Source organism: Scylla paramamosain, chromosome 7 (assembly GCF_035594125.1).
Source record: "Scylla paramamosain isolate STU-SP2022 chromosome 7, ASM3559412v1, whole genome shotgun sequence".
Lineage (NCBI taxonomy): Eukaryota > Metazoa > Arthropoda > Malacostraca > Decapoda > Portunidae > Scylla > Scylla paramamosain.
In genome coordinates this window covers 15,058,723-15,072,500 of record NC_087157.1, presented here as the reverse complement: position 1 = coordinate 15,072,500, position 13,778 = coordinate 15,058,723, and the positions used below count along the sequence as shown (strand labels likewise).

The 13,778-nt window shown below is 41.4% G+C and overlaps 1 protein-coding gene across 3 annotated transcripts; it reads left to right on the top strand.

Moving 5' to 3' along the window:
• Positions 1 to 9,732: 9,732 nt before the first annotated feature.
• On the top strand, positions 9,733 to 12,932 carry LOC135101824 (uncharacterized). Of its 3 annotated transcripts, XM_064006116.1 has the most exons (7): positions 9,733 to 10,036; positions 10,631 to 10,796; positions 10,909 to 11,111; positions 11,519 to 11,713; positions 11,841 to 11,939; positions 12,121 to 12,279; positions 12,480 to 12,932. In XM_064006116.1, exons 2-7 carry the CDS (start codon positions 10,652 to 10,654, stop codon positions 12,621 to 12,623), a joined length of 945 nt encoding a protein of 314 aa, XP_063862186.1. In that variant the 5' UTR covers positions 9,733 to 10,036; positions 10,631 to 10,651; the 3' UTR covers positions 12,624 to 12,932. The 3 variants fall into 3 exon arrangements, with proteins under 3 accessions (XP_063862186.1, XP_063862188.1, XP_063862187.1); XM_064006118.1 differs by lacking the exon at positions 11,841 to 11,939 and having other exon boundaries at positions 9,734 to 10,036; XM_064006117.1 differs by lacking the exon at positions 9,733 to 10,036 and having other exon boundaries at positions 10,324 to 10,796.
• The last annotated feature ends 846 nt before the right edge of the window (positions 12,933 to 13,778 follow it).

Genomic DNA, 13,778 nt, shown 5'->3' with positions numbered 1-13,778 from the left:
AATCAATATTCATCCAGGCCCCGTAGTTTAGTCACCAGAATTTTCAGAAGAAAAGTGTCTTATTCATGTGAGCAGCGCTAAGCAAGGCGGCTGCGCGGGGTGGGGTGAGTCCCCGTCCCTCTTCCTTTCCTCCTATGTGAGTCATGCCCTTGAGTGTGCGACCCGTTCTCACGCTCGAGTCACTGTTCAATTATCACACGAGAAAGACATTCAAAGGGAGATGGTGTTTTGAAGGAGACTGGGAGGATTGTACAGTTAGATGGGCCAGTTGCTTTAAAGGATAATTGAGTAAATACCTGCCGTACGCCCCAGCCTCTATGGATAGCATAAGTGTCTCCATAGTAGTCTGCTAGGGAATGTAGTTAATTGTAATGCATTCCATATCAGGGACGTGACTTCTCAACTGCGTGTGTGTGCAGGCTAAGCTCTGTTACAATGAGAGGTGAATTACCCTCCTGCTCATTTGTGAACAGTTGCCTGTATGCCTGTTGTTGTTGTTGTGGTGGTGTCATGTTAAATGCTACCGTTGGCTGAGACTCAGGCCGAGTGCTCAGCCACTGAGGACTTAAGTGAATAGCTGTGTAGTGAACTTTACTCCTTCCTCAGGCCCTGACAAGGCTTGCCGTTCAGGAGCTAGTAAATAACACTACTCGGCGAGAGATATAACATTTCGTTGGACAGTAGGAGAATTTGTTACTGAGGGCGATAGTTCAATAGGTTGTCGCTCGTTGTAATTGTCACTCCCTAGAACGTGGCGATCGATTCTTTCCAGGCTGGAGTTGGTAGTTGAATTGTTTCCTTGTCTGTTGGTGGGAGAAACAGACTAGTGACCTCATTTGTGTAACCTGGTGTTATGACCGGTGGTAAAGGATGCAAGAGTCAAATGAGGACCTTGTAGCCCATCTTAAGGTCTGTACTAAGTACAGACCGTAAGACAAGTATAGCAGGAGAACGGTCCACTCCAATGGGCCAGCTGGTCGCCGTGCGAACGCAGCGCCGCCAAACGGCCAGAGGATTTAAACACTAAAGAACGTGTGGAGAGAAGCGATTTGTCGACTCATGCAGTTTTTTATTCTCATATACGTTGCCAAGGTGGGTATTTGGTCATGTTCAGCAATGTACTGTTCAAATAATTGCAAGTGGAAGAAAGATTTGTTCTTTTTTTTTTTTTTTTTCGCTTTCCTAAGTATCGTGAGAGGGGAAGTAATTTTTTTAGACTCCAAAGTTCCTCTTTACTTTGTGTGATGAATTCATAATGTACCTGAGATCTGTATCATTGGTACTGTACTGGGTTTTTCCAGGTGGTAGATTAGGCTGGTACACATACCAGCCTAATGGTTACATGGTATTGTGACTGAGTTATTCATGATCATTCCTTGAATCCAGCTCATAAGTTTTCATGTAATGAAGTGTGTAGTGGCTGCAGTGTGGAATTACTTGCTACAGTGTTAGCTCATCTATCATGCCAACATTCGAGTTCATTCTGCACTAATATCTTAGCAGTATGTTTCAGTATTAAGATCTTATAGGTAGGAGATTTAGGCAAAGGTACGATTTCCATTTATTACCATCCAAATCACTTGGGGTAGTAAACCAGGTAAGCCTGTGAATGTTGACTCCCTCATCTCATTTGTACAAAGCCTTAATGCCATTACTTATGACTTATGACCAAGCCTTGTGGTTAAGCCTGCATGATAATGATTAAGCAGATAAGCCATGATTGGTTTTTCTCTATGATTTATATAAGACTGAATACTAGGTCAAGAATTCATTAGATTGCACGAGGCAAATACAATATTTACATTCCTGCCTTTAATTAGGGATGACATTACGACATGTGTTGTTAATTAAAGAAATTCACATGAGCTTCAGGAGATTATTTTACAGTTATACAGAAATACAATAGGGTTGAGGATTGATATGAAGAAAGCAAATGTTTCCAACAACCTTATACCAGACAAAGAAAGAATCGAGAATGAGGTCATAAAATGTATCAGGAATATACAGTATATATATTCATGTAGGAAGAAAAATAGTTTGAGCCCAGAACATAAAAAAAAAAAAAAAAAATTATATATACCAACAGAAGGATAGGAGTAGGATGGAGTGCTTTTGGAAAACCAAACAATGTAATGAAGAGTAATCTCTCACTCTCAATAAGAAGAAAATTATATAGATAATTAGTCCATTTCACCAGCCCAAACATACGGCTGAAAGCTGGAGCCTCATTTAAACCCTAGTAATGTACAAAAAATAAATCATTTGTTAAACAGTTATGAAACTATGGAAGTATAGTTAGTGTCCATGAAGGAATAAAGAATTGTACTAGTTTACTAATATCAAGGTGGCTCTGTATATCCAAGTATAGAGTCCTAGCTAACATTACCATCCGTGGCTTTGCTACAAAATGTGGCACAGCAGACTAGAGAGAGTGTAGTGGAAATTTTCATCTGAGATGGGCATGTAGAGAGATTAGATGGGGTGATATGGTCACTATAGCTTTGGTTACTAAAGGGATTACTGGTAAGTATTACACTCAGTTATATTATACTTTAACATAATACATAAATTTATTGTTCCTGCAGCCAAGTCTTAAACAGTGAAGCTAGTGCGCATGATAACTCAAGATAATTTAGCTCTTAAATGATGCGTGTAATGTTAAACTAATGCGTTAAACTAATGACCGCTGGAGGCGCCACCATCAAGTGGACTGTCCTTCTAGTATACAGAATCCTTGCCTGTACCCAGTCACGTAGGGGGTGACTTGGTGGAAGCTAATCCAGTTGAGGCAGCTGTGGCTGGAATTTGTGGTCGTAACAGCAGTTCATACAAAAGTTTCCAACTTTTTACTGTTTTATTCCAGTATTGGACAAAAAAAAATGAGTCAATTTTACTGGACTATACATATTTAGTTTGAAAGATGTTTTCACTGGTAAGAATTATGCAGTGCTGTTGTAAAACCCCGGTCTATACATGTGCTGTGGTAGGAATATATCACGAAAGAAAAAGAAAAAATGTGAAAGGATGAGTTGTATTTCCAAAGAAGAAAGCGGCAACTCAAAAAAAAAAAAAAAAAATGTTGGGAGACGCGATATAAATTCACAAGAGACAACTCATGGGAGACATTGGGACTGATAAGATTTGAGGCACCTTAGGGAAGACGTTGGGAGACACAATGTAAACAATCTTTGCTAGTGTCCTTATAAGATCTGACATCAAAATATGGTTGTTTCTTCTATATGTGTCAGGACTGATAAAGTTTTATATTAATTATATAACTTAAATGAATAAAGAATACCCTTGCAGGCAGATTTTGATAAGATGAACGAATTGACAAACAGATGGAAAACGCAGTTTAGTTAATATTAACAAATGCAAAGTACTTAGCGTAGGTAGAAGAAATCCACACAATAGGTACATAATAAACAACGAAGGCCTAATGAGTTCAGGGAACGAAAAAGACTTAGAAGTTTTAGTTAGCTCTAATCTCCGTCTAAGAAAACAATGTATAGAGGCCAGAAATAACGCAAATCGGGTATTAGAATGAATTTTTAAAAATAAATGTCTCGAAGTAATGTTGAAGTTGTGGCCTTAGTCAGACCTCATCTAGACTATGCAGTGTAGTTCTGGTCCCCATATTACAAGAAAGATATAGGTCTATTAGAATCAGTACAAAGAAGAAGAATGACTAAAAGGATACGGGGGGATGAGGGTATTCCTTACGAAACGAGACTGAAAATATTAAATTTACATTTCTTAGAGAAACATAGGTTGAGAGGGGACCTAACAGAAGTCCTTAAATGGTATAAGGGTTATAACAAAGGGAAACAAAAGAAAAATTCTCAGTATCAGTAATCAGGAGAGAACAAGAAAAAACGGGTTCAAGCTTGAAAAACTTAGGTTCAAGGTAGAGATATGAAGGAAATGGTTCTCAAACAGAGGGGTAGATGAATGGACCGGACTCAGTAATTAATTTGTTAGTGCCGCGTCGTTAGAGATCTTTAAAAGAAAATTAGACATTTATAGATGAAAGTAATTGGTATGTTTCGTACAGGGGCTACCATGTGTAGGCCTGATGCTTCTTGCAGCTTCCCTTATTTTCTTATGCTTCTTATGTTTCTTACGTAACTTAGGAGGTTAAAGCAGCATTCGTTTGAAGGCGACGATACATTCCAAACCTGAGATAATGTATTTAACTTGTTTTGTCATATTTCTCGCTCTCTACTTGATGATAACACTATGTAACAAAATTTCACTTTTGTCTTGTCCTTGGTCCCAAACTATAATTTTCCGGTTATTTCCATCTAAACAAAATAGATAAAGAGAAAAAAAGTATCCTAAAACTTTGCTTTTGTGGTTAGAACAATGAATTTATATTTTTGCCTTATTTCATTATAGAATGGGTTACTATTGGTTTTCATATCAGGTAAAGCCCTTTGCAAAATGTCATTTGCTTATCTAATTGTTTTTGAAATGTTGCAAATAAGTTAAAACAATGAAATAAAGTATATAAAGTGTTCCAAAGATTTTTTTATTTTTATTCTAATAGGGTCATTCTTGAACTGAGCAGATCTAGCAAGAAATTTCTCCTATTTATAAGAATCTGCTTACATTTCAGAAATCCTCTCAAGTCTCCCATAATATTCTACCAGACACTTTTAGATTTTTGTTGCCCTTGGCCAGTGTCCTTCCTACATAAAAAAAAAAAAAAGAAGAAAGGAAATAAATCCTTGGATGATTCTGGGCTTGTTCCTCCCTCTCCTCCACCCTCTGACTACTTCATGCCACCTATTAAAATTCTTCGCAATGATGTTTTCCATGCTCTCGCTGGCCTAAACCCTCGGAAGGCTTATGGACCTGATGGGGTCCCTCCTATTGTTCTCCGAAACTGTGCCTCCGTGCTTGCACCTTGCCTAGTCAAACTCTTTCAGCTCTGTCTGTCAACATCTACCTTACCTTCTTGCTGGAAGTTTGCCTACATTCAACCTGTTCCTAAAAAGGGTGACCGTTCTAATCCCTCACACTACCGTCCTATTGCTTTAATTTCCTGCCTATCTAAAGTTTTTGAATCTATCCTCAACAGGAAGATTCTTAAACATCTATCACTTCACAACCTTCTATCTAATCGCCAGTATGGGTTCCGTCAAGGCCGCTCTACTGGTGATCTGGCTTTCCTTACTGAGTCTTGGTCATCCTCTTTTAGAGATTTTGGTGAAACTTTTGCTGTTGCCTTGGACTAGCTATTGATAGAGTCTGGCACAAAGCTTTGATTTCCAAACTATCCTCCTACGACTTCTATCCTTCTCTCTGTAACTTCATCTCAAGTTTCCTTTCTCACCGTTCAATTGCTGCTGTGGTAGACGGTCACTGTTCTTCTCCTTAATCTATTAACAGTGGTGTTCCTCAGGGTTCTATCCTGTTACCCACTCTCTTCTTATTATTCATTAATGAACTTCTAAACCAAACTTCTCGTCCTATCCACTCCTACGCTGATGATACCACCCTGCACTTTTCCACGTCTTTTCATAAACGTCCAACCCTTCAGGAGGTAAACATCTCACGCAGGGAAGCCACAGAACGCTTGACTTCTGATCTTTCTAAAATTTCTGATTGGGGCAGAGCAAACTTGGTATTGTTCAATGCCTCAAAAACTCAATTCCTCCATCTATCGACTCGACGCCACCTTCCAGACAACTATCCCCTCTTCTTCAATGACACTCAACTGTCCCCCTCTTCTACACTGAACATCCTCGGTCTGTCCTTTACTTATAATCTGAACTGGAAACTTCACATCTCATCTCTAGCTAAAACAGCTTCTATGAAGTTAGGTGCTCTGAGGCGTTTCCGGCAGTTTTTCTCACCCCCCAACTGCTAACTCTGTACAAGGGCCTTATCCGTCCATGTATGGAGTATTCTTCACATGTGGGGGAGGGGTTCCACTCATACTGCTCTTCTAGACAGGGTGGAATCAACAGCTTTTCATCTCATCAACTCCTCTCCTCTAGCTGACTGTTTTCAGCCTCTCTCTCTCACCGCCGCAATGTTGCATCTCTAGCTATCTTCTACCGCTATTTTCATGCTAACTGCCCTTCTGATCTTGCTAACTGCATGCCTCCCCTCCTCCCGCGGCCTCGCTGCACAAGACTTTCTTCTTTCTCTCACCCCTATTCTGTCCACCTCTCTAACGCAAGAGTTAATCAGTATTCTCAATCATTCATTCCTTTCTCTGGTAAACTCTGGAACTCCCTGCCTGCCTCTGTATTTCCACCTTCCTATGATTTGAATTTCTTCAAGAGGGAGGTTTCAAGACACTTATTCATTAATTTTTGACCACTGCTTTGACCCTTTTATGGGACTGGTATTTCAGTGGACATTTTTTTTTATTGGATTTTTGTTGCCCTTGGCCAGTGTCCTTCCTACATAAAAAAAAAAAAAAAAAACTGACCAACCAAAGAAAACGTTACAAACATTTCTCCAGCTCCTTTGCAAAGGAGGACAGGCTATGCTACTGCAATGATGTATCAGGCTTGTTTGATGCTACTGGAATTGCTTGCAATGCAGATAAATGGAGACTTCATTGACAGCTCCTCCTAAAGCCTGAAAGCTGTACTTTTGTACAATGGAAACAAGTATCCACCTCTGCCTCTTGCTCATTTTGTGCATCTTAAGTAGGACTACAGGAATGTAAAGCTTCTACTGGAAACTTTGAGCTACTATAAGTATGGCTGGGAAGTTATTGAAAACTTCAAGATGGTGGCTTTCTTGATGGGACTGCAAAGAGGTTTTACCAAGAATCCCTGTTTTCTTTGGGACAGAAGAGACAGCAGCACATTACCAGAGAAAGCACTGGCCTCCAAGGACTGACAATACAGTGGGAGCACACAATATCAAACATGAGCCATTGGTGAATCCTCAAAGGGTTTTGTTTCCTCCACTACACATCAAACTGGGTCTCATGAAACATTTTGTTACAGCTCTTGACAAGGAGTCTGCAGCCTTCAAATATCTTCAAGACTTCTTTCCTAAGTTTTCAGAAGCAAAGGTGAAAGCTGGTACCTTCACTGGACCACAAGTAAGGAAAATTATAGAGTGCTCAGAATTTCTACAGAAGCTCACAGAAAAGGAAAAAAAGAGCTTGGGAGTTTTGCATTGCTGTAGTACAGGGTTTTCTTGGCAACAATAAGGCTGACAACTATATGGAACTGGTTGAAGCTTTAGTGAAAAGCTATGGTGAGATGGGCTGCAGAATGTCCTTGAAGGTCCATATCCTAGATGCTCATCCCGAGAACTTCAAGGAGAATATGGTAGCATATTCAGAGGAGCAAGGGGAGCGTTTCCACCAAAATATAATGAACTTTGAACAGAGATATCAGGGATCCTTCAATTAGAACATGATGGGATACTACATTTTAGGGCCTCATACGTGAAAGTGAAAGCTTTTGTGGCTTTTAGAATGATTTTTTTGCCCCAAAATAGCCAAATTTCATCATTTTCACTATTTTTTGGACAGAAAGCATATATATATATATATATATATATATATATATATATATATATATATATATATATATATATATATATATATATATATATATATTCTGTCCAAAAAATAGTGAAAATGGTGAAAATTGGCTATTTTTGGGCAAAAAATTATTCTAAAAGCCACAAAAGCGAAGTTTGACAGGGATAATGGACATTTTTTCTTGTTTTGCAATGAAAAGAAAAGGAGAATAACACTTGCTTGTCAAAGACAAAAATCATGTTACATAGTGTAATGGCTAAAATATGTTCCTAGTATTTTATTAGTTGGTTTGAATGCACACAAATGACATAAGGGCTTTTTTTTTTCAGCATACCGAGTGTACGTGCGTGCGTGCGTGCGTGCGCGCGCGCTGGTGTAAAAATTAAGTCGGCTGGTGAATCTGGTAGTTCTTCCAGACCATGTGGCGGTGCCCTCACCCGGCCACCGTCTCTCTCTCTCTCTCTCTCTCTCTCTCTCTCTCTCTCTCCACGCTATGAAAAAAGAATAGAGAGGAATACAATGGAGGTATAAACAGCAATAGATCTTGAGGTCCTTATTAGGCTGTTCGGGTAACTAACTATTCTACGCTATTAGTGGGAAGAGGTGGAGGAGAGAGAGCCGAAGAGGAGGCTCATGCCCGTAACTTATAAAATATATAGTTAATCCTTTCCCTGTTTCCACAACCACCACCGCTACCACCATCACCTGTATCGTCTTTGTCACAACACCTGCAGACACTTTTACTGTCATTGTCAGTTTATCGCTTTAAGTTGTAAAACATCACAAAACACGAAAAAAAAAATCATTCACTGCCTTAAAATGTTTAGATTTTATGATGAGAGGCAGGCATCCTCCAGACAATTTTCATTGTCTGGTGGATGAAGACAGAGGACGAGGGAGAAGAGTGAGGAGGAGGAGGAGGAGGAGGAGGAGGAGGAGGAGGAGGAAGAAGAAGAAGAAGAAGAAGAAGAAGAAGAAGAAGAAGAAGAAGAAGAAGGAGGAGGAGGAGGAGGAGGAGGAGGAGGAGGAGGAGGAAGAGTGAGGAAGATTATAAGAGGAGGAGGAGGAGGAGGAGGAGGAGGAGGAGGAGGGGGAGGAGAAGAACAACAACAAAAGCAAAACAGGAAGAAGTAACACGCACACACACACAGACACACACATACTATTTATCTATCTATCTATAATTTATCAATTTACCTTTTAAGAGAGAGAGAGAGAGAGAGAGAGAGAGAGAGAGAGAGAGAGAGAGAGAGAGAGAGAGAGAGAGAGAGAATGTAGCGAATGGTGGTGGTGAGGTGGATGAGGAGGGTACATTCTGATTGGAGGAAAGGACAGGTCATGGACAGGTTTGGAAGGTCAAGTGATTGGAAGCTTAAGACTTGGTTCTTGACGGGGTAGAAGCAATCGGAAGAAAAAACGAATGTTTGGCGGAGATGTGGTTAGCGCGTTCGATTTACAATCAGTAGGGCCTGAGTTCGATTCGTAGGCCACGTCATTAGTCTTTACGCAGACTTTTTTGGAGTGTATCCCCTGTTTACCTAGTAATGATGAGGTACCGTACCTGGTGTAAGTCGGGAGCTGTGATCCGCTACGTAGGTAGGAAAAATAAACTCTGAAAAGAAAAATACACACGTGGTGGCCTGATCATCCCGGGCCTGGTCTACTAGGTCGGCGCCATCTGACAGCCATGGTATTAAGTTGCAAGATACTTCCTTAAGATGTATGTATGTTAGTATGCAAGTTGATATGTAGCATGTGGATTTTCATTTATAAGGCTGCAAGATTTATAAACCGATTATTATTATTATTATTATTATTATTATTATTATTATTATTATTATTATTATTATCATTATTATTATTATTATTACTTTTACTACTACTACTACTACTACTACTACTAGATGCTGTTACTGAATAATTATACGGAACAGGAATGGCAAAAGGTTTACTGCTGGTGACTGTACCATAGTCTTAACTGGGCTCCCCTTGGGTCGTGTAGTCTTGTCTCCGAATCTGTATGTATCCATATTTTCATGTCATAGCTTTTTATGTATCTCATGTATTTAAATTACTATGGGAAAATGTTGTATCTTGTTTGAATTGTTAAAACATTCCCATTTTTCTCATCTTTTCTTGTGTCCTCGTAAGTAGCCAGGCTCTCTGTGTCACCGTGTGTGTGTGTGTGTTTGTGTGTGTTAATGTAATGGTCTCCTGCCGCAGATATCTTCAGTCCCGCAAGACGAGCTTATCGCCTGGTCAAGCAGCACAGGAACAAGAAAGACTGGTGATATTTGTAGACGCGTTTCACTGACGTGGCGTCCTAAACCAGGAAGGAAAATGGAGATATTGAGCGAAGGAAGGTTGCCAGGCGGGTTGGCGCAGTTGAGCAAGACGAGGTGAAGGAACTGCTTAGTGCAGCGGGAGGCAAGCCAGGGGAGCTGTGATTCCAATTGTGACTACAGTTCCACTATACACTGGCCCTCACTCCTCGCGCCCAATTGGCGCCGCCTTGTGAGTAAGGGTAGTAAGGTAGCGGTGAGTGTAGGTGACGGGAACTGGCATATTAATCTTCCTGCTTCTCCTTGAAGACTCATCACTCTCACAGGCCAGCATTATCGTTGTTGTTGTTGTTGCTGTTGTTATTATTAATATTATTATTATTACTATTATTATTATTATTATTATTATTATTATTATTATTATTATTATTATTATTATTATTATTATTATTTTTATTATTATTTTCATTGTTATTATTATCATCATTATTATTTGTATTATTACTACTACTACTGCTACTACTACTACTTTTACGTACTACTAATACTACTATTATTTTCAGTAGTAGTAGTAGTAGTAGTAGTAATAGTGATAGATGATGTTTCGGGCAATACCCTTAGCAACGGCACCACCTCATTCTTCTCTGTCTTTATTTCCTTTCTTTCGTGCAAGTGTGTGTGTGTGTGTGTGTGTGTGTGTGTGTGTGTGTGTGTGTGTGGTTTCTCAAGAGATTTCCTTCTAGCTGTTGACGTCCATTTCTATAACCTGTCTTTTTTTCCGCCACATTCTGTATAATATGTCCTTTACATCCTCTGCTTCCTGAAGTGTTGTCTAACCTCGCACGTCATGGAAATGGGCGGCCCGACGCGAGTGATGAAGTGGGCGACACGCAAGTACGGGCGGCTAGTGGTGGCTGGCGTGCTGTCCACCTCCCTGATGGTGAACCTCACTCTGCACGCCGGCTCTGCCCTACATTATTACTGCAGTTACGGTGAGAGAGAGAGAGAGAGAGAGAGAGAGAGAGAGAGAGAGAGAGAGAGAGAGAGAGAGAGAGAGAGAGAGAGAGAGAGAGAGAGAAACTGACATTTGACCTTCCCCCACAGAGTGCCTGGAGGCGCTGCTGACGGCACCAATATTCACTCTGGACCATGACGCCGTGCTGCACCTCCGCGACAACTGGGTAGACCCGCCAGCTCCACGGGGCACCTACAAGCCTTCCTTCTCGTTGGACCAGCCCCCTTGGACCGCTAAAGGAAACTGGGGCGAGGCCTATACGCTCATTAAAAACTATTTCAAACAGTACGAGGTGAGTAGCGCCCTTCCCCGCCAAGTGTTGTGTCAGCGTGACAGGTGGCCCGTGTAGTGAGCAGTACTGGTGTGACCCAAGGCGTGTCGCGCCACATGCCGTGTCCTGCACTGCATGCCTTTATACTGAATGTGTCTTGAAATCTTTATATTCAGCAACTCAATTTTTTTTTTCCTGTAACTTTAGATGTAAATTAATTCACTTGCTTGTTGTCACAGTGAAGGTACGATGTACTCTACTGTAGGTATGACAGGTAATGTGAAGGTACGAGTGCGACGTAAGTATAGCAGTGAGAAGTCAAACACGTTAGACTACTCATTCCATTTGTATCTTTCAGAAAGGGTCTCTTCCTTCCTTGCTTCCTTCCTTCCTTCTTTTCTATCCTCCCAATTGCTTCTTCCCTTGAGGTTCCTGGAACGTTCGTGGAGGTCGGTGCGGCGGACGGTGAGTTTCAATCCTTGACGCTGTGGGTGGAACAGCAGCTGGGATTCCGCGGGCTGCTGGTGGAGCCAAACCCACAGGCCTACCAGGTTCTTCGGGCGGCGGGCAGGTCGGCCTACAGCATCCAGGCGTGTGCCACTCCTGACGAGGGACACAGGCAGGTGTGTAGGGCGTGCCTGGCGAGTTGTGTGTTGTGTCTTTCCTGCCTTCATTTAGTGCAATTACTACTCTTTCTGATCGGCCTTCTCTTGCTGTTCACCCTCAGATCCTCTTTTTCTTCCCAAAAAGGATTTGCTGTGGATACGAAATGATGACGTTGGTCTGCCCCCCTTTCTGCGTCAGTTACAGAAAGGCAGCAACAGACTATTGCGATACGTCCCTGTTGAGGTGTGTGTGTGTGTGTGTGTGTGTGTGTGTGTGTGTGTGTGTGTGTGTGTGTGTGTGCGTGCGTGAGAGAGAGAGAGAGAGAGAGAGAGAGAGAGAGAGAGAGAGAGAGAGAGAGAGAGAGAGAGAGAGGAAAACACAAACCTTCCTCCCTGATTCTCTGACCCCTGATGTGTGTCTTCAGGATCGTGACCTCGGAAGGGCGGTGCCTGTGCGGTGCTTCAACCTTGGCGCCCTCGTGGTGGCCGCCCTGAGGAGCGTCACGGTGGACCTCCTCGTCGTGTCCACTCACGGCGGGGAGATAGACATCCTCAGGAACATCCCGCAGCAAATTAAAGTGAAGGTAAGGCGCTCATAGAGAACCAGTCGTGTGTGTGTGTGTATGTGTGTGTGTGTGTGTGTGTTTACAGAATTGAGTCGAGCTCGTAATGCTCAATCTTTTAATGTTAAATCATCCTCTTTTCTTCAAATTTATGTATACTTTTCTGAGAAGGGAATTCAAATTGCATAAGCTGATATGTTGTTTCTTGGCCGCGTGCGCAGGTGCTAGTGGTGGTGGCGGCCATCGTGACGGGGGAGGAGATGGACAACCTGAAGGCGGCGGTGGACAGGTGGGGTCTTGCACCGGCCCTTACTCGGCACGACATCAATGTGTTTGTCCCCCAGGAAAGCATCATCCATGCTTAGTGTGTGTGTGTATGTGTGTGTGTGTGTGTGTGTTTACATTTGCAGTGTAAATGTGTTTAACATTATTTACCAAACAATGCCAGATGGCTGGGCAAGAATTCGAAGACCTGGTGATTATTACCAAACAATGGGGAAAAGAAGGCGAACAAAGCTCCGAAGCGAGTCAATGAGCCTTGTGTGTTCAGAGCCTCACAAGTCATATTATTTATTGTAGTGTCAAGGTAGGATAGCATTGGATATTGTTCTTTCAGTCTGTATCTGCAGGTAGGACATTAAGAGATTAAAACATATTTTGTGTCACGTAAAGTATTCTTATTTTTTTAATTAAATCACCTGGTTATCTTGGAGACTGTAGTCACTGTATGCAGATCGACGTAAAAAAATGTCCCTGCCATCAGAGTCCCTAGTACTGGTTAGGGATAATAATGCGTAACAGGGAGTGATGGTGTGGAAACAGGCAACCCTTGCTTTACACGAGCTAAGCAACTGGGCTTTGCCTGCCCAAAAGCGTGTCAGTCAAACTTGAACATTTACCGAGAAGTTTGCCTCCACTGTAATTACTGCTCACAACTAGTAAAATCTGACACATTAGTGTTGGTGATGCAGGAAAATGTACTGAAGTATGTGGCTATTTCTGTTCATCAAATGTGCATTACATAAGAAAACAGACATGTATATTGTGTGCAATGGAAAATCCACGGCACCATGCTAAAGATGCTTGCAGCTGTGGTGTGAGGCAACATCTGAAATCGAAACTACTGAGTTTAATTCAGGGACATGGGAGTATCTCAACCTTACTAGCCGTTGAACACCAATTATTATTTCCATGTACCGCATTTCCTAACTGTCTTTTTCTTTTCTTTTTTTCTTTTAAGGTGGTCGACTACTGTCCTAAAGAACCCTATCACGTCCATTCTCATTATCATTTTGACAACAGAATTGTTTTCTTCAGGCTAGCGTTTCCTCAGTAACACGCTAATATAATATAATCAAGACAATATCACAAAGTTACCAAACGTAATGCAATGTTGGACGAGTCTACAAAGCTGCAAAGGTTTTGGATATAATAGGTAACAGCATTGCAAGAATAACAACTAGTAAAAGGAGCAATAATAGCAAAGAGAGGATTTGGTATAGTTACCCACATAAAGCGAA